This window comes from Suillus paluster (assembly GCF_016628075.1).
Source record: "Suillus paluster strain FC165 chromosome Unknown EDB91scaffold_76, whole genome shotgun sequence".
NCBI lineage: Eukaryota > Fungi > Basidiomycota > Agaricomycetes > Boletales > Suillaceae > Suillus > Suillus paluster.
Window position 1 is genome coordinate 123,960 of NW_024537636.1, and position 26,448 is coordinate 150,407.

Below are 26,448 nucleotides of genomic sequence, written 5' to 3' on the forward strand. Positions count from 1 at the left end.
GCCCGACCGCCTCCCCTTGAGCACAACCTTAACACATATCCTTGAGGTAACAACGAAGCTCGACTGCCCATCCAGTGTTGTGCTCATAGACTGCCTGCTGAACTAACATGCGGTGATGGTGATTGTATTTGGACCCCACGGTTTTGACAGTCGAGACTGTTGAGTTGTAGTCGATGGTGTTGGCGGTGGCATGTCCTGAGTCTACAAGTGCTTTTTGTGTGGTCAAATACTCCTCCATAGTCTTTTCAGCTACCTTGAGAGCTTCATCATACCAATTTTTGGTGTTCAGATTCCCAGCAGCTCATTCCTTGGCTTGTTCTTCAGGACCGCCCCATGCCATTGTGATGTACGTGAGTTTGTAGTATGGGTGTATTACTGCACATTTAATTAGTCAAAAATACAATACAATATGATAGACATACCAAGTACAAGAATATAGACAGGTTTGTCGTCAAATTTGCTATAATACTTTCCAATCTTTGCAAGACCCCACTGGATAGCCTCCTTGTACAGTGTGAACCGTATATTCTCACTCTTTGATTCCCAAGCCGTCTGTAGCTCCTCCATAGCTCCATAGCAGGTATTGCACACCATAGTGTTGGTTGTCATTTGGAGAAGTATTGTTGAATATCATTAGCATCCTAAAAATGTTGGTCAAAATTGCTGAAGAGAGACTAGTTGTGACCTACTGAGATTATGATTTGTGTATTGTTCACATGCTCCCAGTCCAATGCCTTGAGTGCAAATGCAGTCCATGGGATGTGCTTCATGACCTGTCCATGGCGTCGAATGGATGTGATTGGCCCAAAAAGCTCATCAGTGGAGGAGATGAAGAGATAAATAGCCTGTTGTAGGCGATAGGCGTGTCCGAGCATCCCATGAGCAGTTCCCCAGTGCTGTCATATACCTGATCCAACTGCTCCGATATTGATATCCTGTTAAGGTCGTGCTCAAGGGAGAGGTTACTCAAAGGGCTTTGGCTTCAGCTTGTGCGCTGCGCCCCTTACCTGAGTACGTGCCCTTTAATTTCCAGGGGACAGAGGGGAAGTCTGATGGAAGTCCAGGGAGTTCCGGAGGACTTAGTGTTGGTGGAGTTCGGCAGAACTCCGGAAGGTTTATACTGGGATGGAGTAAGGCTACTATGGAAGTCCGGAGTAGAAACTGAACAGAGGTTAGACTACCCTAAGGTAGAGCCAGAGAAGTAGTCCTAAGGTTTAACCCCTAAGACTCGGAGGTGGACAAGAGGTGAGACTCAAGTCTGGAGATTGCAGGAATGAGCAGAACTAAGATGATATTCAAACTGAGGAGTTCCGGAGTATTACAGGGGTTTATATACTGTAGGTAACATGTAAGTGAATCAGTCAGCAAAGGTAAGGGCTATGTACGAAGCATGTGGAAAGTCTATTACTAAGTATAACGGATCAAAGCAGTGAGGTCGGAAATGAAGTAGGAATGGACAGATCAATAAGCATAGCAGAAAGGACATAACCGGTAACCGGAGCAATAGCTAATCTAAAAGGAGTTAGGGGTGAGTGCAGAGATGAAGGCGGAGCACCGGGTGGAATAGTAAGACGGAGGACCAGACTTTAATGAAGTAGATCCGGAATTCTGGATCCGGAGGTACGGGATATGACATATCCGCTCCGCTTTCCGACCCCTCCGCCCCATTCATCCTCCACTCCATCCTATCACAAGTCCGCATTCCGCCCTACGCTTCTGCTCAACCGCTCAACCAGTCCCCTTCCATAACCTCTCCATTCAACTGGAGCTCTTTCCCCTTTTAGATATATGCCTTCCCTATTGGTACATAGACCCTTACTTCTGGATGACCGGTAATTCCTATTACCGCTCGATCGCTGATCCGACGCGTACATATTGATATCCGCCCCGACTTATGTCTTTGCCTATGTAAAATACTTACAAACTATATCCTTGGTACATAGCCTTACTGCATAGTTATCCTGATCACTGCCTCATACATAGTAGTATATAACATATCATGTACTTAGATATTTTTCCTCAGTCTTAATATTACTTGTCTTCTCGCAGTTATATCCTGTGAGAATTCTCAGTAGAACCTTGCCTCCTCTGGACACAAGTCTCAACTTGTTGTCACCTCCGACCCTCCGACCCTCCGCTCTGACTTAGAGCCATGCTCTAAGTCTTCCCCTTATTACTCCGCCCCTATCAAAATATCATCCTTCACCCCTCCGCATTATCCTCCACCTTTCCTGCCCCTACCAACATTCCCCTGCTCCTATTCCCTCTCCGCATCACTCCCCACCTTCTCCGCTCCACTCCTAGTCGGCCCACCGCTAGTAGCTCTTACTCCCCGACCCCCAGAGCGGACCAAAGCGGTCCAATTGTCCTACCGTCGGACAACGTCGGACCCGCTCCAAATTCAGGGCACATACTCAGCTAAGGGTGCAGCGCAAGAGCTGAAGCCAAGCCCCGACCCCTCTGCTTCCTGAGTCGGCACAGTATCTAACAAGTGTACATTACTGTGGAGAGGGATTTTCAGTGGTGTCGGGATCCTGCACTTGACTTGCAAGGTCTCAAAATATTTGATGTGTTGACCTGAGGACTGAATCTGTAAGATATGTTAGATGATAGAACTTATGGGCAGCAGTGAAAATGTACCTTAATGGCAAGTGTACACACTGCAGCTATGACATCAAGTGAGTCTCTGAGAACGCAGTTATTCCATATTGTGGTTGTAGTCTCAACATTGGTGATGCGTGTGATAACTGACATAACATCAGTGATGGCAAGGTTGACCATGTGGGCAAGACAGGGGAGACGCTGTCGAGTGGCATCAAAGTTGTATATATGGTGGCGGTGAAGTAGTGTTTCGATGATGTCACAAGTGGTGTCGTTGTTGCTAGTATTGTCAGCAGTAATACAGAAAAGCTATTGCAGAACTCAGCACACAAAAATTGAGACCTGGATGGTAGAGTACATACCTTGCTTGATTGCCCTTTGATAATTCCTGCACGCTCATACAATCCAAAAAGATACTGTGCAAGATTGTTCACACTGTGTGCTCCAGATATACCTCCAAAAGTGATGACTTGTGAAGCAAGTGTCCATATACTGGAGGCATCATTAGCCTCAATCCAGTGAGCCATTAAGCCTAAAAATGCGGCCTTTGTTTGATCAACAGACCACAAGTCTGTAGTTGTTGAAATAAGGCCGGTTGTTGTAGCCTGTAAACATTTTGTAAGATATTTCAGAGGAATATGGAGCAGTACTAGTACTCACCTGCATTCAGACCTTGAGACCCTCAATGAATTCAATGGATGCATTGTGAATGTAAGCTGACACATCATGAGTTGAAGGTATGTCAAACAATTTCTAAATGCGGGTTTGTCGGCCACTACAAGGCTCGGCACAACAATGCTGTTTCAGCATTTTCCCAATCTTATGTATCATTGATATCATCACTCACCTGGTCGTCGCAGACCACAAATTCAGCAACTGTGCGCAGCACATCCTCCCTTGAATACTCTTTGTTTTGCGACTTCTGGAACATCTGGCCTAGATTTTGTTGGATGTCCTTCCCTTGTTTCTTCCTATTCTCTTGTGTTGCCAACACAAAGAATTACTTCCAACATGGAATGCCTTGCATTTTCCATACTTTGCAACAAAAGCTGTATCATCTCTACAGGTGCAATGTAAGTACTTGTCAATATTAGTATTCAATCTGATATACTGACTTGCATGCATTGCACCAACACCCCTTCAATGTTTCTACATTTCCATTAGTCTGGCAAAACTTCACTGTTCAATGATCTGAGAACACAGTGAGTAAATCAGCTGTACTTTGTTTGTTCATTTTCAGCACATTGGGTAGAGTAGTGTGGTGCTGTTCCTGCAAGCCATCGCTGTCCTGCTATCCAGTGATGTTGAGCTGACATCCAATACACAGATGTCAATGATACAAGTCACGATTACCTCTTTGTCTTCAGCATCCTCAATGAGAGGCTCAATTTCTATTACTTCTTCACTGGCCTTGCTCTCATGGACAACCTCGTCAATAGTGTTTCAACGTGCACACTTAGATTTTGCAGGACCTAGAGGTTTCTTTTTTGAAGTACATTTTGGTTCAGCCTCACTCTCACTGGTTTCTGATTTGCTGTTGCTTGATACAGCTTTCTGTTTGCGATTCTTCCCTTTTGGTGACACTTGCTTCATCTTTGGAGGCCGTGAGTGCTTGGCTTTGGCAGATGTCATTGCAACAACCTTTTCCGTGGGTCGTCGCACATGGGTTGACTTCATGGTCAGGTTGAAGAGAAGATCAAGGCAGTGGGGAGATACAAAGTATTGATTAGTTGGTAGTGTCTTACAGAATTATTAAAATACAACAACATGTAGAACATGCTCCTCTATGATGAAGTCTAGTCCAGTTACAATTAGTCCTGGACTGGTTTTTGAAAGACCGGTTGCAACCTACTGTAGTGTGGTCCAGCAACTGAAGGCAACCGGTTTTTGAGAGTTCAGTCCAGTCTTGTGGAACTACAATTAAAATTAGGACCAGTCCAGGTCCAGTTGTGCCAAAAATGGCCAAAAAAACCAGACCAAACTGAACTTTAAAACACTACTTGTTTCTGTTCTGCTTCGGACTTCATCCGAGCAGTCTCCTCCACTCCACTTCTACTGTTAGCTCCGACTGCAGTAGTCCTCCGACTCTCTCCTGTCGGGCGGACTAACCTCCGCCCAATGTTCCCATGCTCATCTAGTAGTCCGTCAGAGCTCATAGTGTGAAAGTTATAGAAATCTCGCGTGGATCTATATAGAATAGATACTCTCAGATCATGCACACGAAGGCAAACGTCTGAGTGATATTCACCTATATTGAATAGATACTCTAAGGCAAGTTAGCATAGGTGAATGTAAGTAAAGTAGATATCATACCTCAGATCGTGCATGCGAAGGCAAATGTCTGAGGTATCGGCTCAAAGTAGCAGTGGCTAAATAGCTCGAGTGATCTTGTAAGTATATGAGACCGTAACAATAGGTAAAACGGCACTGGCCAAAGTGATCAAAAGATTCAGCAAGTACAATCAGTGAAACATATCATAAGAGCGCACAATCAAAGAAGCATACGTGTCGCTGGACAATAATGAGACAGATAACAAGATCATACAATGATGCACTCAGCTGCAGGCACACTTGTTATTCCAACACATAGAGCTCGTGTCGGACTACAATCCAAAATTAGGGGCATGTACTCGGGTAAGGGGCGCAGCACACGAGCTGAAGCCAAGCCCCTCAGACTCCGCCTTACCCCTGAGCACAGTCTTAACAACATCCCTATAAGGTGTCCATTATGCTCTAGGTAATTTTTTACAAATGCCTTTGCAGGATATTTGGGATCTGGGTGATTTGTGTTGTGCAAGTGTTTCAAATTACCACTATTTCATCTCTCACAGCTGCAACATCCCAAAATCTTTTATTCTACTTGTACAAAACATCATTTCTAGGTACTCTGCATATGCTTGAATTTTTTCGATGCGAGTTGAGCACCATGTTGAAGTGCTATGAACTTTTTGTATATTAGCAACCATTGACATATTATAGGGAATGATAGTACTTGGGCTGCGGTGGTGCTGCTAGCTGGAGTAAGGGGGATGATGTCTTACGTGATGAGGAGGACACATGCTGCAAAGCTTTCGCGAGTTGTCTCCTTTGAAAGCAGATAGACACGTCCAACCCGCCCAATTGATGCAGGGGCTGTTAAAATCCTAGATACTCGAACACCTGTCGTCTACCACTTCCGGATCGTGGGCTGAAGGAGAACAGTGATGTTGTGAATGTTGCAGTATCGCAACTGAAGAGGCTAGAAGGCTCCACTTGAAGAAGTCAAAAAAAAATCGGGTGCGCAATGAAGAGGTTATAATCAATGTTATATCGTTGCTCGTGTAAGCATAATGTGACGTTTGCCACTAATTGTCACGAACAAGGTCCGAGTAATAGACAACGAAAGGTAGTAATTTTAGTCCATAGGAAGCGTGCCAAAACAGTCCATATAGCTCTCATTCACCAGCACTTCCCTTCATAATTTAGACGATTGCGATGTTGTGCTCGATACCTCCGACAACAAAGTACGTGGACCCGTTAGCTCCAGTCTGTGGAAAGGTAGTCTCCAGCATGACTACATAACTGGCATTAAAGTAGTCCGCATACGGGAGCTAGGTCACAGGATCAATTACCGCACACGAATCACATAACCGCTAAAACTAACCTGAACTGTGAACTCGTCGAAGAGAGGAGTTGGTGAGCTCGCGTTGAGGGTACGACGGGCAAGTAGAATAGGAGGCTCGTAGCCGTTGTTGTTCACAGGAACTTCAATGTAGTAGTCAGTGTACTTGGGGCGCACACCAAGTTGAGCTGCGCAGGTAAAGTTCGCTGTCACAGTGAAGTTCTAAATAATGATAGACAATCAGACTCGGAAAGAGGTAACATAAATCATGACGACTACTCACGTCACCAGGAGAGAGTGTCGAGGGAGTGACTGTGATAATTCCAAAGCGTGAAGCCTGGAAACACAACTGAGCAGCTGCTGGAGTGGCTGCAGCTAAGACAGCAGCAAAGGTAGCAATTGCAGTTGAGAAGGATAGCTTCATTTTGTCTGAGCACGAAATGAATCTTGCTCAAGTTAGCCATGCTTTTATGCAGGCTCAAGGAGGCAGTACTAGTGTGCGTAAGCAAGTCATGCGCAACGACTGTCAGCGATTCCAATAGAGGAGTGGTGATTGCAATATTGCGACCGCATCACAACTTACAAGCGGACGGGGCAGAATTCCCGCTCCCCGAAAAATGGGCAAAGACTGACAGAAAATCCGTGCCTCCATGCGGAAGGTTGTGAGTACAAGGGAATTTTGCAGATGAAGTGATTGCCCTTATTTTCAAAAGTATGACACCGGTTCGCAAAGGCGCAAGCTGTGCGATGTAACGCATGACCTGTTTGCGGACATCTGTCACCTATGTGAGCTACATGTGCCAAACTAAATTCAAAACTCTTGACAGCGCCACATTATTCACTGCGGGGCGCCGGTTGTTGAGGACGTGCGTGTCGATGGTCGGGAGGAAGTTGAATTAATGATGGTGGCTGTGCTCAGTTGCTGCTGCTTCTCCTTGGCTACAGTGTACACGCTGCAGCCTGTCTCCAACAACGCATTGTATCATTATTTTGAAAACCAAGTCAACGACAGTATGGCTTCTGGTCAAACCTCTGAAATAGACGTTGAATACGTTGTAAGTAAGAATCCTTTTTGCATTGCCTTCAGACATCCATTACATCCCAAAAGATGACAAGAAAACGAAAGAGACCAGCTTATAACTCCCAAGGCGAAGGGGCACTCGATTTGCTTCATTCCAAGTCTTCGATAAACATGTGTGAACCATTCCCAAGTCTCATCCCCCCTATTGCTACCCTTACTCCAGCTAGGAACACCACCGCAGCACAGGTAGGCTTTTTACAGAAATTATAAAAGTTTAATCCACATCAATATCCAGAATGCTGTGACTGTGGAAAGATTTATTCGCCAAGTTATGACGAAGGTGCCTGAACCACCACGCAAACGGAAACTTTTGACCGTAAAGCTGCAAGATACATCCATTTCCTCTCCGGACGGCGCATATATCCAGCAGCAAGCCACTCCACCTGCTCGCAATGGAGGGCTCACTCGAAATGGATTGCGCTTTTCTAAAATGCCCGTCAGGGACAGGAAGCCGATGACTCTGACTCAGAGGCTGACTCGTGCAGCCATTCTCTCCCATGTAGAAACGGACAACATTCTGCAGTCTGACGCTATATCGTCCTCTCGCCCGCCTCTCGACTTTGTTCCATTCCGGAGATTCGAGACGCCTCCCTCTTCGCCGAGGAAGGACCGTGTTAAACGATCGGCATATTCTCGTGATAATCGACACCGGAGGCGGAAACGTATCCCCGGACAACCTGATTTGGAGCGTTCTGGTTGTCTTCCTTTAACCTTCATTCCCTTACGTGAAGCGGAAGACGCATACGCCGCAAAGTTTTCGTGAGTTGTCCCTTTGAACCATATAGGGACATTTGGTACACAGGCCCAACAGAGGCTCGTGATGCTTAAATCCAGAACACGTCCTCCGCCTCTGAACACTTCAGAATTGCTCATTCCGGACCGAACCGAACCCTTGACACTCCACAAGCGCAACAGAAACAAGTCGCAACTTCTTGGCAAAAAGGCATTTGCAACTCGTCGGACTACTGCGCTGCACTTTGTAATAGCACACTCTTCGACACCCAGGTCTCACCGTCTCGCAAAAAAGATACAGTTTGTATTCAACTTCCATGTAGCTCATACTTCCATCTGTTCGCATGCGGTTATGTTAAACATTCCGACCAGTTGTTGTACTTTGAATTCAGAATCGGTATTATGAAAAGGCAGTTGAAATGAAATGCAATGATATCAAATCAAATGTGCGTAAAATAATCACTACTAACAAGGAGAAGCTGGAATCATAGCGATCTCAATAGCCTAGCTCCTCATAATACCAATCCGGCTCCTCGTCTGTATTCAGCAACATCTTCACTTTCTGCACCAGTGTCTCAAGGTTCGAGAACTCCGGCGCCTTGCGAAGATTTCGGGTGAGTGCGATGCAATAGCCACATCCACCGACCTGGCAAAAAGTACTAGAATCATTCGGAAGACCAGTCTCTTCGCAGAGCGTCCTGCAAAATTCTCGAAACGGCTCAGTGAGAGCGCCTTCGCCAGGTTTTTCATCTCCATGTGTTAATTTGTATATCCGATGGGACGTTACGTAGTAGCCGTACACGGAACGCCGCTGGACTTTCCGGCGATATCTTTTTTGCAGGTAAGGACAATTGGACGGGGCTCGAGGTGATGTAATAGCTTGGGGATTAGTCGTGATGGTGGCCTCGTCGCAACGGATTCGAATTCTTGCTATAGTAGACGGCATGATGTTGATATGTGTTCTTGAGCCGAACAGATTGCTTAGTATAAGATAGGGGGAAAACCTTGTGGCAGCGAGATTTGCGGCACTCGTCAGTTGCTGTGATGGGTGGTCGGGATCTGGTAGATAGGATATAATCAGAATATATCATTAGGTAGGGGGCTAAAGCTTAAAGACTAACATCACGGGCTGATAAGATGAGTGATATTAGTGGAGAAGTGTACGAAGTAAGTAGAAGAGAGAGTGTGAAAGCTCAGGGGTTGCACTAATCCAGTGTTTGTTTGGTGTTGTTTAGGTAGGTCACGTGAATACGGATGTCCGTGAACAAGAAAGTAATTAGACTGGGCCAAAGGTTGAATATCTGACCTTCTCTCATTCGAAAACCCATTCTAGCCCACCATGCAAGCATACCTCGCAGAAAAATACATGTCCGGGCCCAAGGCAGACGCTATCTTGTCTCGCACGACCCAAAAGAAGAAGAAGCGCAAAGCCGATGACGCAACCACAGCATCCTCCATCTTGGTAGACGATGACGCTGGGTGGGGAGGCGAAAGTTCCAGGCGCAACGACGAAGACGAAGACATCGCTGAGGCTGCTGTCGCGAAGGACCGTAGTTTTAAGAAGCGCCGTGTTGAAGAAGGTTCTGGGTGGTCGACTATTCGTGGTGGTGTGAAGGAGGACAGTCCGCCGATACCCGCGGATGAACAACCTACCGTCGTCGCGGAGGAGGAGTCCGATCAACCATTCACTGGTGGGCTGTTGACTACAGCACAACTCCGGAAGGCTCTTCCTAAGCCTCAGCAGAGACAAGAGGCGTTGACTAAAGAAGAGGAAGAGGCTGCTCAAGAGACCATTTATCGTGATGCGTCTGGCCGGAAGATTGATACTAAGGCCGCCCGTGCAGAAGCTGCTAGGAAGAAAAGAGAAAGGGAGGAAAAGGATGCAAAGAAGATGGAGTGGGGGAAAGGCCTGGTCCAAAAAGAGGAAGAAGAAGCGCGAAAACGTCAACTTGAGAAGAACAAATCACTTCCATTCGCCAGACGTGCAGATGATAAGGAGCTAAACGAAGAGCTGAAGGCTAAAGAACGTTGGAATGATCCAGCTGCCGCGTTCTTGACAGTAAGTGCCTGTACACCTTCAACCTTTCCTTGCTGATAGCGTATGATTTACTAGAAAAGTAAATCCAAAGGTCCCCGCAAACCTGAATACACGGGACCACTGCCTCAACCAAACCGATTTGGCATAAAGCCAGGCTATAGATGGGATGGTGTAGGTACGTTTTCATAGCCTCTTCCACCCTTCCAGCAATTTCTTACGTTCCGTGCAGATCGTGGCAATGGCTTCGAGAAGAAGTACTTCCAGCGACATAATGAGAGAAAGCGGAACACAGCAGCAAGTTATGAATGGAGCGTGGATGACATGTAATGCGGTGCGTTTTTGCAGCCGCAGCTATCATTGTACGCTCGACTTCTAGTTCAGGGAGTTATTTTTGACCTCCATGGGGTGTCTTAGATAAGGTTACCGATCATTCGTCTTGGTCAAGACACCACGAGACATTGATTACCGCACTTTGACACCACGCGAACTGCCTGGTGGTAAGTCATTGGCAGATAATCCTTCAGTGTGGTCCATCAGTTGGATGGCACCCCCGACCTGCCCGATAACATCTGGTTTGCCCAATTGGCATTTGTTACTATTCCAAGTGGTACGAACAGGTGAAATGATTTCACATAGTGAGTAATCGTACAACGTGGCAAACGTGGATGCGGTATGTATACAGTGTATCGACAGCAAAGCAACAGGGACATAAAATAAAACTCCGTAGTCATGATATGTGCGTCTAACTAATATTCATATACATCTGAGACTTCGATCTCCGTGGGCTCTATGCGACGAGGCTCAACCTGACGGGAGCCGATCTGTCGAGGCTCCACTCGTACCGACCGCATGTTGGGGTACGTCAGGATCAAATAACGATCGTCCATACGTGCACCCACTTCTTCAAACTGCCGAGGGAAAATGTTACGAGATTAGCCAATCACAACCTTCGCCTATGCTCCCCAGAAGCAACAGGATGTAGGGGCTAGGGGCTCACCTTGGTTCCATCTGGAAGAGGAATAGTCCTCGAGAACTCCTTTTTCTCTCGTTCCCTTACAAGTGTTCCTCCCTCATCGATCTCAGTGATTTTCACTGTTTCCCAGGTCACAGTCAGATGACTGCCACGATAACTAACATGGGCGTTATGTTTTTTAATGCCCGGTAGGTCAAAGGTCGCTGTGACCTGTGTGCGGAGGTAAGGCGTGTGCAACGAATACAGGGATCATACGTACCGTACGACCATCGCGGGACTCTCGAAACGAGACGCTATCGACGAATATCATCGGTGATCAATACATTAGGTAGAAAAAATAATAGCATACTTTGACTTTCGCCTCTTGATGGGTTGAGGGGTTGTCACTTTCCTCACTCCTACTAGAGGATCTGGGGTTCGTGATGGAGCAGGCGAATGTGAAGGCGTTGGCGCCTTCAAGGAGTTCACTTTTGGAGTCTCCTTGGCCATCTTGCGTTGCTTCTGTTGCCGAAGGGTATCCCAAAGTTGATTGAGAGAAGTAATGTCTTCAGTAGTAGCAGCACCCGAATCCTCAGACGAGCGTCTGGGCATGGGCGGAGCTTTGGTGGCAGTTGTGTGACGATCAAGAAGTGTCGAGGACGATGAGTGCCTAGTGCGTATTGGACGGGACTGATTCTGCTGATAGACCCAGTCAACGCCGTCATAACTGCAGAATGAGTCCATCGCAGTGGACTGATCTCGGGCGTCAAACTTGGTCATCAGTGGATGGTAGACGTAAGAAAAAATGTGGGGGTTGCTGTGTAAAGGCTGGGAAGCAAATATGTACTGAACGGTTGAAGAGGGGAAGTGAGTCGATGTGTGTTCCGAGATTATTATCAGGAAGACGTGCGGATAGCAGCTGGCAGATTAACACGAGGTTGCTAAAAGCAGCGGACCTTGATCTGATTGCGGCCGATACTTTACACCCAAATTGAAGGAAAAAGAACGGCTGGTTGGATCCAAAACAAGAAGTCTCACCTCAAGTTGTCCTGATGGAACCCGCCAGATAAGTTGGCCAGATGAGTGGCTACGGTGGTCTTTTAAGTACTTGGCCAATGCCACAGCCCTACTGTCCAAGGGTCATGGCAGTGATTACAGCACGCGGCTGCACTGGCTTCATCCTGTTCGCTTGGCGCCTTCACCAGTTCCATGCTGCAAAAAGCGGTTCATTTGTGAAGAAATGAGGTTGCCTCGTGTTACAAGTTCGCAGGATGGAGCAGGTGACCATTCGACTGCCAGTACTACTAGTAGTATCTGGATTCTTATGATGGCACATCTGCCTGACACTGTCCTCTGGTCACCTGCCATCCATCCATAACCGACTGGGCTTGAATTAAACCTTGACCATCATGCTAAGCGAGTAGGTAGGTCCCAACTCTTTCATCGATGGTATTCCACCTCACAAGCCACGTTCTTCAAGCGCCGTGATAACTCAAAAGTTGATAACGGGGAGTCTCCAATTGGGAGAGATGAATCAGATGATCACGGAAAAGTAGTGAAAACGCGGAGTATTGAACGGGGCCCCAACGTTATCGGGATGGTCATTTGAAAACCGCGTACAAACAGTCACGATGTGATCCAAATACTAGGGCAATCATTCAATTCGTAGACTTCAAACAAGGCAAGACTGCTGCTGTCGGTGATATGTTCAATGTTTATAGTCAACAGGCATCATTTTCCAGTCATGGATGGTATGTGGACAATCGATTTAATGCCTACGAGACGTTTCTCGTAACGCGTTGCCGCCGCAGGAGTGAAGACCGATCATCGATGTAAGTTAATAGACTATGATCCCGCGGACATCACGGTGCTGTAGGGACTTTGAACCTCTTATTAGAATACCCACCGGTCGCAGCTCGACCCATTCCTAATCTTCGCTTGGTTCCAGCCTTAATGGGTTCGGTGGCTTCCGTTGACACTAGTACACACTGTGGGCGATCTGATCGAGGGTGTACATCCGGTTGGGCAGGAGATTCCACCTCGGCTGGAGGGTGAAATGCGGAGAACGAAGCTGTTTGGTTGACGAAACCGTCCTTCAGTTCTCCTGGCGTCAACTCGGGTGGCTTGACATGCGGCCCGGTCATAGCTCGACCCATTTCCAATATCCCCCTGGTTTGGGTCATAGCTACTTCAGTGGCTTTCGTCGACACCGGTGTAAATAACTGTAGAGGACTAGATCGAGGGTTTACAACTGGTTTGGACGCAGATTGCACCTTGGCTTGGTGATGGACCGCAGGGGATAGAACTCGCGGGTTGACGAAGCCGGCTGTCAATTCTCCTACCATCAACTTGGGTGGCCTGACTGACGGCGCTGGACAGGGAACCTTGACAGCAGTTTGAGTTTCATCCCCGCGCAAGCCAGCTCGTACGCCTAGAAAACACGACGTGAGCTCTAACCACATAGTCATGCAAGAGACTGACTCTGAAATGTGGGCACGTAACTAGGTGGAATGTCTGTCCCAATAAGAGGATGAGTAGGTTGGTCCTCAATATTCCCGCCAATATTAGTGTCGCCCAGATGAATCTGTCTTGCGGTCATATTGCTAAGATGGAATTAGTTAAAGCAATTTTGGAGTCGTGTCAAACAGAAGACAACGCACAACATTGTCATTCGTCGCTTCACCTCCAATTCATCGGGCAAGCGCTTCTCTCTATCCAGGATTCTTGCAATAAGACCGAGGTCCTGAGTGGAGTGAGTATGAGGCATGTCGGCGAACAACGGCTGAAAAGAAAGAGACCAGCTTGAGACACGATGCCTGTTTAATTGCTTCACGGATAAATCTTACCGGACACTGGGAACGGATTTTAGAAATGAATTCAGACAAGTCTCTGGTTTTGGAAACGCCAGCGACCTTGCGCATTAAGGCGTGCGTTAGATAAAGCGATGTCTGCGCTCGAGTGCATGCAACGTATAGAAGGCGTCTGGATGATCCCGTCAGAATAGATGAATGTATACAATGACATCCTTGCCTTTCTTCTTGGATGTCCTCCGCTCGGTAAAAAGGAAAGGTCCCATGCTCCACTGATGATATGGTTATAAATGTTCACAAGAAGAAATAGTAGAAGGGGATGCAAACCTGCAGGGACGAAGACGACTGGCCATTCAAGGCCTTTCGCAGAGTGGCAAGTCGCAATAGACACCTTCTGTTACAAATAATGAGCGATCGTAAATTTGACCTCAAAAGACAAACCTCGGCATCGTTCTCATTCGACTGATCACCTTCAGATGACAACATCGATGCTTGCAAGAACTGCCTTAGGGGAGTATCTCTGTGCAGTTGGTTAATAATTATGATCAACAATAAGTGAAACGAGATAAATCACTGCAACGATGACTCGTTTCCACCAATGACAGGGATGTTTGAGGCGTCAACCGCGGCGTCACTCGCAAAGTTAATCAGTTCTTGGACGTTCTCCCATCGTGTGTCCCAGTCAGATTGCGACTTCTTCAGATGTTCTTGGTAATCGATGAGCTCGACTAACTTCCCAATCAATTGAGCTGGTTCCATCCCGTCAGCGGCAAACGATCTCAGCGACCGTATCGCATTCACAAAGGATTGGACCTTGCGTTTCACAGGGGGTTCCAGATCGGGACTTTTGGAGTCGTGGATGTGTTCGATAAGAGTTAGCGGTGAGATGCTGAGTTTCTGTGATCGTGCAAGAATTTCTCCGAGGGACTATCAGGAGTGCATAAGCCGCTACGACAACAATTGACAATAATCCGCCCTCACCTTGTCTCCAATTCCCCGGGAGGGAATGTTGATAGCTCGAGAAAATGCTGGCTCAAATTGTGGATTGTCCACGAGCTGGAGGTACGCCAAGATATCTTTAATCTAAGTGAAACCAGGTTACTGTCTGATAGACCAAAGGAACACATAACTGTGAACTCACTTCTGTCCGTTCGAAGAACCGATGTCCACCTAGTATTCGATGAGGGATACCTTCCTTTTGAAGCGCACTCTCAATTGTTCTGGATATGGCGTGTAAACGCACTGCGAACTGTTCGTAACTAATTCGAGTTTCGAGAAGGAGAGACGTACGAAGCACCGCGAAGTCTCCGAATCCTAACATCCCTCCTGATTGTGCGATCATGCGGTTGATCTCCCACGCAATGAAAGCAGCTTCGTCGTGTTCTGTAGGGAACGACCGGAGCATTGGACGGGGCCCGGGAGGATGGGATGTATGCAGGGTTTTTGCAACCCGCGATGGATCTTGGAAAGTGTTGGTAGAAAACATTTCATGCGCCTGCACAACTTACCTTGGGAGATGATGGCGACACTTGCCGCAAGGATAGATCCTGCTGAACGGTAATTTTGCTCAAGCATGATCTGCGATACGTTAGGGAAGTCTGCAAGTCCGGACGAATTTATTCAATGCGTGTGTATATGCGTTGACTCTGGCTTACCGTTTTGCATCTTGACGAGGTTCGTAATGTCCGCAGATCGCCAACCATAAACTAGGATTGTGAATGAGATTATGTCAGGCAGCATTGATCAGAGCGTACTTGATTGGTCTGGATCCCCAACAATCGTTACGCAGCGACTAGCAGCAGCGATGCAACACATGAGCTCGTATTGGACTATATTTGTGTCTTGGCTAGTGTGATTTGGGTGAGCCTTGAGCATCAATGAGAACAAAAACTCACAATTCGTCGACAAGTACGTGCTGACACCAAGCAGCATACGTTGGATGTCGTGAGAAAAGTCTTACGCCAAAGAGCAGGAGGTCATCGAAGTCTAAACTGTTGCTTTTTCGCAAAGACGTCTCATAGACGCGGTATATTTCTGCAAAGATACGCTGGATATCCTCGTTGACTGGGTTGTGAGGAGCAGCTCTGCTTCCTGACGGACGTTTTTTACGTGGCATAACATCTTCTGGAGTTTGTCCCTTGGATTTGGCTCGAGAAATCATTGAACAGATAGTGGCTGGTTTCACTATGATGTCTTTGGATGCAAGTAAATCGCTGTAAGGCTTCAACAATCCCGACACAATTTTCTTGCTGAAATAGAGTTCAGCATGACATAGTTGTTTTGTTTCGGGAACATACGACTCTTCAGAATCACATATAGTGAAGTTCGCGTCAAGGCCGACTGCACTCCCATATTTCCGCAGAAAGAGAACGCAGATCGCATGGAAAGTACCCATCTTGACTTTATTGGCCCTATCTTTACCAATGAGTTTTGCTAGACGTGCTCGCATTTCGTTGGCCGCCTTGTTGGTGAATGTGACAGCGCATATAGACGATGGGTCCATGTCATGGTGCACTATCATGTAGGCAATTCTTGATGTAAGAACTTTAGTCTTCCCACTTCCAGGGCCTGCTAATATTTGGAGAGCTGAGTCTGGAGGATGAGTTACGCCTGTTCGAAGCAGACAGTTCAATCAGGAGATAATCATTAGCACAAACTTAAGAAGCGAACATACATCTAGTCTGAGCAGAATTGAGACATTTCAAGAGGTCCTCCGACATCGTTGGTTTACTGAAGAATGTACGACAGTGTTGAAAGTTATTTGAGGTTGATCTGGAGAAAGGTGCATTGAAGTGTGCAATTAAAACGCGTGCGGAGTGGACCAAGCCTGTCCACGCGACGCGTCTACGGTGGTCACGTGTTCGCTTGAGGTATAATGTTGTAATCTTCCTCGTCGTCGTCGTCTCCCACCATGTCGTACTCACCTTATACGTCGTGTGCGCCAACATGAGAATATCCTTGACCACGCCAATATATTGTTAGGATTCCCCAGGCGAGGCTCCTCGTGGCTGCCACTCCCATTGCTTAGTCAGCGGGTAAGTATACCGCCACCTTCATCGACTTTGGTTTGTCTATTTCCATACCATGTACGTCGATCCAGAAGGAACGACCACTTTCTACCCACAGGAGACCAATAGCGCACATATACAGACAAAAACTAAAGCACTTCAATTTGTGGCTGTTATGTGCCCTAACCAGACTCTTGTCGTGTACGACTCATCTCTCATTTCCTTTGTTTCTAAGTAGTAGGGAAGACCTTCGTAGGAAGAAGTATTCATTGCCTCGCAAACTTCACAACTTTTTGACACGCGTCCTTGAAAGCATTCGCAAGAACCTCGAAATCCGAAATCTTTGTATCCGTAAGAACCAAGTCGATATCTTCACGAATAGGTTATTCTCACCTCATTCCATACCTGCGCGCTACACCTTGTCCACCATTTTCCATTATGATAATAGTGAGCGGCATACGTGTTCCACTTCGATCAACAACGTATTTTGCAGCAGGGCATTGATTTCATCCGAATATTTGATCTCCCCAGGAATGGGCAGTTCCACATTGACCTGACCAAGGACTGTGAAATGCGGCATAAAAGCAGAAAACTGCATCTACGCACCATGTTCAGCGTCAAATCACCGTCAGGGTCCATTACGCTGGTTCCTAGGAGACTTGCGAGATGCTTTCCACCTGCGATTGCAAGATTGTGAGTAATTCGTTTATCTTTTGCTCGCCACCGAGCCACTGTCTAAAGTCTAAGGCTGGTTACAAGTCAGAACACTGATGTCAACTGACGACTTCGCACCAACCTGCATTGATGCTCAGGAGGGGTACATAATCTATGGTTCCTGTCCCTAGCAATCGATGAGACATGAGCGTTCGAAGTTATATGGTTCAGTTTATCCAGGAAAGCTAACATTCAAAAAGCCTCACGAATTTTTGTGGGCCGTTGTAGTCCTCATCTTGAGGTGAGAGATAATTGTGTGGAGTGGATATAGGGGACTTGATAATATGCTGGTTCCTGGTGCATTCCATTAGATATCGATAGTTGTGAAATGTTGGAACATACCGCTTGGGGACGTAAAGGACTGCGCAGCCTCTCTTTGCAAAGAGCCATTTGTGGCAATTCTGTTTAGCTTTGGTCAAGAACAAGATGCCATGTGTCGGGATTGACGGACTGACCGATACCCAAAAATCAGGCTTTGCCTCCGACAAGTTGATGTCTACTTCCTGGCCAATTGAATGCGCGGCATCGACTACTGTCAAAACGCCTGCATCCCTGCAAATGGTCACCATTTCTTTCCAAGGAAGACGTACACCAGGGTTCGACACGATGGCGTCTACTACGGCAACGACCTTGCGGGTCTGCTGGAGGTCATTCCCTTCGGAAGTCACTCGGCGGATGTGTTTTCGCCAGCTTTCCAGTATCTCTGCATGTGTGGTAGGAAATTGAAGATTGAAAGTGGACACCTGTGGATGTGGTGGCATATCTCCAAGATACATGATCCCTCGGGACACAGCACCATACGTTGTAGTCACTGGGGATAACATAAGTCTGGGGGAAATCAAACGTAATGATTCTCGACCTACTGCCAATAATGACATCTCCTTCATGCCACTCGAAGTTGCGGAGAACCGTGGCTATACCGTGCGTTGTATTATTCACCAAAACGCACTCATCAGTCTCTGCACCTATCAGCTTGGCGACTCGAGTACGAGCCTCGTTCCAGTGGTGAATGCATTCGATACGTATGAATTTGTCTGGGTTGGCTTCGATGCGAGTGGCGAGTTTATCGCATGCAATTCTAACTGGCATGGGTAATGAACCATATGAACCTTCAATGCGTCAGCCATGAAACAGGGTGCGAATGAATGACACCCGGTAGAACTCACCATGATTGAGGTTCACGTAAGATGGATCAAACTCAAAGAGCTTGTGCATCGAGTGCCCGAATGGGGGTGGTGCCTGCTTGTCTAACTCATTCACTGTGCTCGGGGCTGACTCAGAGGACACTGGGGTCTTCGTGGCGGCCATGGCGTTCATAGGTACAGACTCAGTGCAGTATGCAACCAAGATCAAAGCTTAACGATCAATTAAAACCTATAGCAAGCGACTCAAGGTGACTCAGCGTGGGAGCGCATGAGCAACTATGAACAACGGTGATCAATGAGCAGATATCACGGTGAGCCAACCACGAGCCACGGAACTTGATATAGTAGCAGGCCACGGTCGGTGATGCGGTCACGATTCAGGCCTCAGGCCTCAGGGTTTGCTCATGCTAGCTTCGTGGATTGTGTAGCATACAGATTGAACGTTAACAGAATGATGCAGGAGCGTGCAGAGCGGTGCAGGATTAGCATACAAAATACAATACAAATGACAGGCAGAACAGTGCAGCAGTGGTATGGAAAACAGTATGAGTGCAGGTATCATGATAACTAAGTAGTTGGAACCAAGTTGGGGCAACCACAAGCAACAACCATATACGAAAGCGTGCGAGAGGAGACAGGGCAAGCAGAGACTCGGAAGCAAGTTGTCGAGCAGGAGAGTCATGAGCTGGGATCATTCAAGCTGGCTATGAATTCGATAACGTTCGCCTTGGCCTGCGATTCAGATGAGCACGTCATGTATCACGACGGCAAACAAAAAATTACAGCATCGACAAGCTTCGAGCGAAAGGCATAGGACTCCCTCTGTTGGGCCGTAAGGCTGTTCCAGTACGCCGCGAACTCGGCAATAGTACCTGTATTGTGTTCGGCCTGCCATTCAATACCACAGAGGTTACGTGCTGTCGTCGAGTCCGAACTGGGCTTGAAAAGGTCATTGGGGTTCGTCGAAGCTCTCTTCTTCTTGCCAGTGTGGGCGGGAACTCCTGTAGACGTAGAAAGCGGATGGTATCATGCTTGAAGCTGGATCACTGGCAGCGATGTTGGTATTGCTGGCAGGTAGAATCCCCCGTATTGCCCTCGGACAGTGTGCTATTGAGTGTGGGCCTGCGATTGGGAGTAGAATCTAGACCGTGAAGAAATTTAGAATGAAGCCCAATATGCAGGTAGACCGTAGGCTCGAGACTAGCCTAGCTTATACGACGGACAAGTAGAATCAAACCCAGCCGAGTCTCTGTCAAGGACGTAATCAGGTCACAAGTTGCATAACATCAACAAACTAAGTCGATCAGATGCCATTGCTATCTGATTCTTTTTTTGATGCTGCAGGCGCCCTGCAGCTGCAGCGTTGAACAGTCTTGCATGCACAGTATATATACCACTTGGCCAGATTCGAGCCGCGTTTCAAATTTCATCCTGAGTCGTCGCGCCTTGCACGTTTTACAATTTATCAGCATGCTCAGTCACCGGGGTTTTCATCACTGGGCGACTCGTTGGACGGTTCGCGCAACTTCCTTGGCCTACTATCGGCTACATAGTCTCCCCCAATACTAAATAGACAGATCAAATAGAAGGAAGATAGTCGTTTCTTCCTAGCCATACGCCATGGCGGCCGGCACTCACCCGTGCATATAGCTTCTACCTAAGTATATCTTATCTTATCAGCGACGTTAGGCTATGGTAAATTGTTTCTTCATCTTCCAACAAACTTTGCTTCTTACTTATCAGTTGAGCCTCACAGGTGGTCTTCGATCCAGTCCTTATTGACTGATCTGCTGGAATTCCCTTTTAACGTGAAGATCCTTTAACCTCTATTCCTCTGAGAATGGTATCCGCGTTTTTCTATGGCACGTTGATGCATCCAGAAATATTGAAGCGAGTCATCGGAAACGATGGTAATCAGCTTCAGATGTGTTCCGCTCTGTTACTGGTTAGTCTGCTCGGAGAGTCTTATGGCCCACCAAACTGACAGCAGCCCCGTTCCAGGACTACACTAGACACCAGGTTAAGGTGAATGATACCGTTTACTCCACTGGCGTCTTGATATATCATATAGAAAGGATGAGGATTATCCTGCGATCTTACCATACTCGCAAAGTCGAACGATGTTCGATCATGACCTCGATTTCGAAGAGAAATCGGTACGAGGTTCTCTGGTGACTGGTCTATCAGAGGAAGATATCCGACTCCTTGACGTCTTTGAAGGCAACGTGAGTGCGAAACACTTTAGGAACCATCGACACCAAGAAACCCTTCATCGTAGCAATATACAAGAGAGGTGGTGTCTGTATACCCACTAGCGCCGCTGGCCAACATACGGGATATACCACCAATTGAAGTGAAGTCTCTGGTGCCCGCCACGTCTCCCCCGATCCCTATTCTGTCCAGTTTGGCGAACACTGTAGAGGCAGATACCTACGTATGGTGCCTTTCTTCTTCGGAGCTCTGGGCACAGTTGTGGTCGTTTGAAGAGTTCGTGAAGCATAACGCGTGGAAGTGGGTCGGCTCAAGTTCTGCCAACAACAAGGACTATGACGAAGTGGATAGAAGGAGGGGTATGGAGGGTATTATTGTCCAGGCGGGACTGACTTGATCGAACCACTTTGCGGTTACATAATAAGCATCACAATATCACTTGAATTGAAGGAACTCTCACGGTTGCACCTAGGCCCCGCAACTTGTCCATGATTTGACAAGATGCCATGGTTAGGGGATAATTTCAGGCCTTATTTTTCATTCGTAGTTCTCGCCTTCTTTCTCACTTTCATCTTTATCACCGGAGTCCTCGACGATATCAAAGGACGTCGCGTTCTATCCACTCAATATTGTATGTTTTTGATCTGACCGACCTCGTACGTCGTAGACTCACCTTATTGAAGCCTTCCCGGACTTTAGCTACTATGCTGGAAATTTTGTAAAGAATATTTCCAACAGTTTTCTTCCCATAGGTCTCTACTTGCGTCATGGTACCAACTGTAAGAGACTGACAGTCGTATTCAGATGATAGAGGGAAACGTATAATCGCAATCGGCGACATACATGGCATGAACAGCTCATTGACGTGCGTTCTGGCTGTCTACTTATTGGGTGTCTTGCGAACTCATCGTGTGTAACTGTGACAGGGATCTACTCAACGAGATACACTACGATTCGCAAAGAGATACACTCGTTCACCTTGGGGACCTGGGAACGAGGGCGACTGTTCGCGAGTCCATTGACACATTGTCTTTCATGTCATCCAACAGAATCTTAGGCGTCAGAGGAAACAATGACCAAAAAGTGATTGAATGGCACGCTTGGATGGACTGGATACTATCTCGTCCAGGAGGTCGGGAATGGCTCATCACTATGGACAAGCGATGGCCCAACCTCGATGGAGACATACAAGGAGCAGAGCTTGACAACTGGATCCAGAAAAGCAAGTACTCAGACTGGGGAAAGATGGTACCTCGTGGATGGAGTCCATTGGGCAAACATTACAGGGTCGCTCGTGCCATGTCTCGCAAACACTTCGATTATCTACGTTCATTACCCCTTGTGCTCCATTCTCCAGCTGGCCATATGGTCTTCGTCCACGCGGGTCTGTTACCTTCCCACCCGAAGCTCCAGGCTTCCGACCCCAGACAGCCACTTTCTCATTGGCCTACCGTGGATGACCAACATGACACTGCAAAGCTGCGTAATCTGCAGGAGTTTGCTATTCTCGCAGAGATCCCCGAAAACAAAGACCCATGGACCGTGATGAACATCAAAAGTGTCACGAATAAAGGACGTGCGTCTTCAGGATCCAAGGGAACTCCTTGGTCGCAAGTTGTGGAACGGCACGATGTCAGATTGTTCGGGTTTGAATGCGGCAGACGCATACCGGCCAACCTCACTTTCATGTTATCCGTTTACTGTCATCTATGGACATGCTGCAAGTCGTGGGTTGGATATCAAGCGGTGGTCAATTGGTTTGGACAGTGGTTGTGTGAGTGAAATTATATTCCTGCGCTCATGATTTCGATACTGAAATCTTGCAGTCGCACGGCCGCAAGTTATCAGCTCTTGTCCTCGACGAAAGCTCCTTTTCTCCTGCTATATACCAATCTGGAGACACCACTCACGCGCGAGCCCCTCATTCGCAACAGATTGATTTCGGAGACAACGGACGAGCGAGCGTTGTTAGTGTAACATGTGCATAATTGCCTTCCACCATCAGTTTATTTCCTATAATTATGTAAACACGAACTAGAATCCAAATATAGCAAAATCGCATTATGTAATACTTCTCTACTTATCCTTATCTTCATTTCCCCTCAGGTCCAGGGCTCGTTACGCAAGGGTGCCATGGCCAGGCAGCGATGGCAACTATGGTTTCCTATTGGTCTTAGTGGTCGTCATTCTCGTCCTTTGCATATTCGTACCAGATGACCTGCGGAACCCAGTCAGCTTCTGGACACGTTCTATCTCCAGTAAGTCCAGACTGCTAGTCCTATAGATAAGCTCACATAAACCTCCAGAATTCCCCGATTTCAGTCATTATGATAATTTCACGCAAACGCTATCTAATGTAGAGTTCCCGACTAGTGAGTCGGTGACTTTTTCTCTATATCGAACACGAGCGCCGATCTTCGATGAATGTTAGATGATAAAGATAGGAGAATTATTGTGATAGGCGACATACATGGCATGAATGCATCTTTGACGTACGCCCTCTCACGAAAAGGCCATCCTCGATGCTCATGGTGCACTCGTTTTTAGCACTTTACTAAACAAAATATCCTATGACACACGGAGGGATATTTTGATACACCTCGGCGACCTCGTGACTAAGGCACCTGTTGAAGATTCACTAGCAGTTTTATCGTTCATGGAGAGCAATCAGATTCTGGGGGTTCGCGGAAATAACGACCAGGAAGTCCTTGAATGGCGCGCTTGGATGGACTGGATTGTTTCTCAACCTGGAGGCAGAGAGTGGCTGAGAGAAGTTGACGAACATTGGTCTGATTATGAAACCGCACTAGAGAAAGCCGACACGTCTTCGTCCGACTCGCGGCCTTCCTTAATGAAGAAGCCTGACTGGGGAAGCAAGGTTCCTAATGGTTGGAAGCCTTTAGGGGACCACTACAAGGTTGCGCGAGCGATGTCTCGCGAGCACTACGATTACTTGTGTTCTCTCCCTCTCGTCCTTTACGCACCGGCGGGCCATATGTTCTTCGTTCATGCTGGCTTACTCGCAGCCGACCCAAATCGAAAACCCACTCATCCTAAGCAACCGCTGTCGCACTGGCCATACACAAGAAAGCGCAAGCATGACATACATGCTATCCGGAAGGCACAGGAACTCGCGTTGCTTTCAGAGATCCCGCAGAACCGAGATCCCTGGGTCGTTCAGAATATCAGGAGCGTGCGGAAGAATGGTAAGGTCACACGCAGCAGCAATAAGGGGACCCCGTTCTCCGACCTCTGGAATGAGATCATGGGCCAGTGCTCTAGTTTTTATGCTTCCAATGCTCAGCTCGAGTCTGTTTCACGGCTCACAGGCTACCAGGAGAGTCAACTCGCTCGTCTCCCTTGTTATCCGTCGACTGTCGTGTATGGCCACTCAGCAGGTCGTGGTCTGGATGTCAAGAGGTGGTCCGTCGGATTAGATACCGGCTGCGTATGTTATATATTGAACATTCAGACATGCGCTGATCATTTTTGCACAGAGTTACGGTCGAAGGACTTTCAGCGCTAGTCCTTGGCGCAAGGTCTTTCTCCCCAGGTGCTTTAGAGGAACTCACGCTCGACTTTCTTCCCCGAAGCCGAGCCTCGAATCAAGTTTGACCAGGCAGGAGAAGTCTCCATAGTCAGCGTCAAGTGTCATTGACACGCTTCATTCACATTTGCTATCGTTTCTCGCGTATTCGCCGGCGCGGGTACAGTGTCACCTACATTTTTTCTTATTGCTCGCATATATTATCTTGGCATATTCAGGCCTCACAAACCGCACTTGTATTTTCATCAAATCGCAATACTATTGTAATCTCCTTCCATACCATGCAACGTACTACAGCATGTACTGGACAGGTCAATCTTGTTTTCAATCAATTATACGAAACATACATAATACAGACATCGTTCGATATTCAGGCTTGATTTAGGCAATGAAAAGGAGATTCATGTCCAATAAGGGGAGTGAGGTTGAAGAGAATGAGGAGCGCGCATAAAAACATACTGACCATCGGGGTGACAACTACACAGCGATTCAAAAATAGTCAGACGAGCGCAACATCACGCGTAGGTATAGACGAACCTGTGGTCTGACTGTCAAAAAGTTCAAATCAGAAAGGCGACGAAGCACACCGGAGGGAATCAAGAAGCTGTTAATAATTATGACTTTGCTGTGGGTTTTCGACTGCGGAAAGTGTGCCTCGACGATTAATTACATAAAAGCCTGGATTTTGAAGATGCATAAGAAGCTGGAATGAGGAGTGAAGCCCAGTAGAAGTCCGCTGTTCTCAGAATAGCTCTTAGTCTAGCAAAAATTGTACGAAGCTAGAGCATAGTCACATAGTTACTAGGTCTATACAAGCATGAATTTACTGGCACTACATCGAATTGAATCATCTTACGCAGGGCAGAACGACACTCGTAGAAGCAGTTTAGGGCAAACCAGGTCCTCCAACTCAATGCTCAGAGGACCCGAGAGGAGTCGTGACATTGCAGCGGCTCGTAAAACGGCATCGTATCGTACACAGTGAACAAATAAAAAGTGAGAGGCTAAGAGTCGAAGGCGAGCAAAGTTGGTGGGTATTGCCTACCACTAGAGAACGATCACATTTTTACTATGATCTCATCATATTCTGATCATGTTCTGGAGGACATTCTCAGTTGTCGTAATCTCGAAGTCTGTTTGACCACGGTGGGTGCACGCGCATATACATGCATTCATAGCTTTATTACAGTGGGATGAGACCACGGCCAGAACATAGCAAAGAGAATGCTATTGATCATGATATATATTTCTACAAAATGGAGAGCGCTCGACCATGCTGCAAGACTAACAGCCAGAGTTTGCAGCCCATGTTCGCCTCGATGAACGCTTCTACATCCACAAGCTCACCGATATTGCTCCGACCTCGATCATACTCCTATATGATATATAGAACCTCTTTGAAACCATCGGAAGGCCAATGCCATGCGCGACACGTCGTAGAAGTCCCAACTTGAAGGCCGTGGCTATCATGCGGCAACTACTACGTAGCTAGCTACACCCATAATCGACGACGTCGACATTAACATTGTGGTGTGAAGACAAGAGCGGGTGCGTAGTGGGGCAGAGGGTTTTAAATTTTGCAAAGTTCAAGTCCAGCTCTGTCAGAATACGGTGGAAATGACATAAGGAATGTGAGAATATGCACCATATTATCATTTCGCGGTTCTGTAGTCAAAATACAGTGATAATGTTGATAGAATCTAAGGTTCGTGCGACATTCCCACCGGTCCATAATCTCTTTTTTTCCCCAGTGGTCGTACGCGGCGTGCGGACTAGAATGCAGAGCTCCAAGGCTTGGAGCTCTACATTCAAAAGATTATTCAATGATGTGATCTAACCGTGTCACTGGGCGCAGAGGCTGCACCTTCTCGTAAGGCGCGATGTCCTCCTCATGAATTGTGTTGTGGGGGGCACTAGTCTAGGCGATCTAGTGAGCTTCTCGGTGAAGCACGGTCGCCTGGAGGTCTTGGTTATTTGGGCGGGTGGAGAGTGGAGTTAGCTCACACGA

At 47.2% G+C, this 26,448-nt stretch overlaps 12 protein-coding genes across 12 annotated transcripts; 5 read left to right on the forward strand and 7 right to left on the reverse strand.

Moving 5' to 3' along the window:
• Positions 1–301: 301 nt before the first annotated feature.
• EDB91DRAFT_1252966 (uncharacterized protein) lies at positions 302–609 on the reverse strand (the record flags this gene model as incomplete). The annotated part of the gene is made up of 2 exons (XM_041323585.1): positions 302–375; positions 423–609. The coding sequence occupies 2 exons, from the start codon at positions 607–609 to the stop codon at positions 302–304; spliced, it is 261 nt and encodes an 86-aa protein (XP_041172725.1).
• Positions 610–2,860: 2,251 nt separating this feature from the next.
• Positions 2,861–4,278, reverse strand: EDB91DRAFT_1085682 (uncharacterized protein; the record flags this gene model as incomplete). The annotated part of the gene is made up of 9 exons (XM_041315924.1): positions 2,861–2,881; positions 2,964–3,133; positions 3,166–3,206; positions 3,262–3,317; positions 3,449–3,579; positions 3,606–3,661; positions 3,717–3,780; positions 3,845–3,910; positions 4,098–4,278. The coding sequence occupies 9 exons, from the start codon at positions 4,276–4,278 to the stop codon at positions 2,861–2,863; spliced, it is 786 nt and encodes a 261-aa protein (XP_041172726.1).
• A 1,349-nt stretch (positions 4,279–5,627) lies between these two features.
• On the reverse strand, positions 5,628–6,860 carry EDB91DRAFT_1159136 (uncharacterized protein). The gene is made up of 4 exons (XM_041319732.1): positions 6,786–6,860; positions 6,486–6,694; positions 6,245–6,424; positions 5,628–6,191 (listed from the first exon to the last, which is right to left on the reverse strand). Exons 2-4 carry the CDS (start codon positions 6,624–6,626, stop codon positions 6,063–6,065), a joined length of 450 nt encoding a protein of 149 aa, XP_041172727.1. The 5' UTR covers positions 6,627–6,694; positions 6,786–6,860; the 3' UTR covers positions 5,628–6,062.
• Positions 6,861–7,103: 243 nt separating this feature from the next.
• EDB91DRAFT_1349804 (uncharacterized protein) lies at positions 7,104–8,394 on the forward strand (the record flags this gene model as incomplete). Its single annotated transcript, XM_041326035.1, has 3 exons — positions 7,104–7,257; positions 7,311–7,469; positions 7,519–8,394. Coding segments are annotated over 3 exons (841 nt in total), but the record flags the coding sequence as incomplete, so codon positions are not given.
• Positions 8,395–8,463: 69 nt separating this feature from the next.
• Positions 8,464–9,166, reverse strand: EDB91DRAFT_1159138 (uncharacterized protein). Its single transcript, XM_041319733.1, has 2 exons — positions 9,137–9,166; positions 8,464–9,074 (listed from the first exon to the last, which is right to left on the reverse strand). The coding sequence occupies exon 2, from the start codon at positions 8,959–8,961 to the stop codon at positions 8,512–8,514; it is 450 nt and encodes a 149-aa protein (XP_041172729.1). The 5' UTR covers positions 8,962–9,074; positions 9,137–9,166; the 3' UTR covers positions 8,464–8,511.
• Positions 9,167–9,354: 188 nt separating this feature from the next.
• Positions 9,355–10,380, forward strand: EDB91DRAFT_1059857 (Pre-mRNA-splicing factor of RES complex-domain-containing protein; the record flags this gene model as incomplete). Its single annotated transcript, XM_041314287.1, has 3 exons — positions 9,355–10,074; positions 10,129–10,228; positions 10,283–10,380. The coding sequence occupies 3 exons, from the start codon at positions 9,355–9,357 to the stop codon at positions 10,378–10,380; spliced, it is 918 nt and encodes a 305-aa protein (XP_041172730.1).
• A 419-nt stretch (positions 10,381–10,799) lies between these two features.
• Positions 10,800–11,617, reverse strand: EDB91DRAFT_1059906 (uncharacterized protein; the record flags this gene model as incomplete). Its single annotated transcript, XM_041314294.1, has 4 exons — positions 10,800–10,961; positions 11,051–11,236; positions 11,286–11,319; positions 11,376–11,617. The coding sequence occupies 4 exons, from the start codon at positions 11,615–11,617 to the stop codon at positions 10,800–10,802; spliced, it is 624 nt and encodes a 207-aa protein (XP_041172731.1).
• Positions 11,618–13,716: 2,099 nt separating this feature from the next.
• On the reverse strand, positions 13,717–16,423 carry EDB91DRAFT_1059909 (P-loop containing nucleoside triphosphate hydrolase protein; the record flags this gene model as incomplete). Its single annotated transcript, XM_041314295.1, has 12 exons — positions 13,717–14,087; positions 14,143–14,209; positions 14,257–14,335; positions 14,390–14,742; positions 14,797–14,898; positions 14,957–15,057; positions 15,106–15,276; positions 15,324–15,413; positions 15,471–15,521; positions 15,570–15,661; positions 15,711–16,064; positions 16,113–16,423. Coding segments are annotated over 12 exons (2,142 nt in total), but the record flags the coding sequence as incomplete, so codon positions are not given.
• A 666-nt stretch (positions 16,424–17,089) lies between these two features.
• EDB91DRAFT_1311113 (pyridoxal phosphate-dependent transferase) lies at positions 17,090–19,074 on the reverse strand (the record flags this gene model as incomplete). The annotated part of the gene is made up of 9 exons (XM_041325104.1): positions 18,704–19,074; positions 18,401–18,646; positions 17,993–18,348; positions 17,880–17,938; positions 17,728–17,831; positions 17,620–17,664; positions 17,501–17,571; positions 17,284–17,421; positions 17,090–17,164 (listed from the first exon to the last, which is right to left on the reverse strand). The coding sequence occupies exons 1-9, from the start codon at positions 18,852–18,854 to the stop codon at positions 17,090–17,092; spliced, it is 1,245 nt and encodes a 414-aa protein (XP_041172733.1). The 5' UTR covers positions 18,855–19,074.
• Positions 19,075–20,304: 1,230 nt separating this feature from the next.
• EDB91DRAFT_1159188 (uncharacterized protein) lies at positions 20,305–21,718 on the forward strand. Its single transcript, XM_041319734.1, has 4 exons — positions 20,305–20,627; positions 20,684–20,707; positions 20,758–20,907; positions 20,961–21,718. The coding sequence occupies exons 1-4, from the start codon at positions 20,523–20,525 to the stop codon at positions 21,288–21,290; spliced, it is 609 nt and encodes a 202-aa protein (XP_041172734.1). The 5' UTR covers positions 20,305–20,522; the 3' UTR covers positions 21,291–21,718.
• EDB91DRAFT_807052 (uncharacterized protein) lies at positions 21,127–23,005 on the forward strand. The gene is made up of 5 exons (XM_041328458.1): positions 21,127–21,524; positions 21,577–21,645; positions 21,698–21,758; positions 21,820–22,667; positions 22,720–23,005. Exons 1-5 carry the CDS (start codon positions 21,395–21,397, stop codon positions 22,830–22,832), a joined length of 1,221 nt encoding a protein of 406 aa, XP_041172735.1. The 5' UTR covers positions 21,127–21,394; the 3' UTR covers positions 22,833–23,005.
• A 70-nt stretch (positions 23,006–23,075) lies between these two features.
• Positions 23,076–24,912, forward strand: EDB91DRAFT_807077 (Metallo-dependent phosphatase-like protein). Its single transcript, XM_041328459.1, has 3 exons — positions 23,076–23,385; positions 23,441–24,341; positions 24,391–24,912. Exons 1-3 carry the CDS (start codon positions 23,318–23,320, stop codon positions 24,529–24,531), a joined length of 1,110 nt encoding a protein of 369 aa, XP_041172736.1. The 5' UTR covers positions 23,076–23,317; the 3' UTR covers positions 24,532–24,912.
• Positions 24,913–26,448: the final 1,536 nt, after the last annotated feature.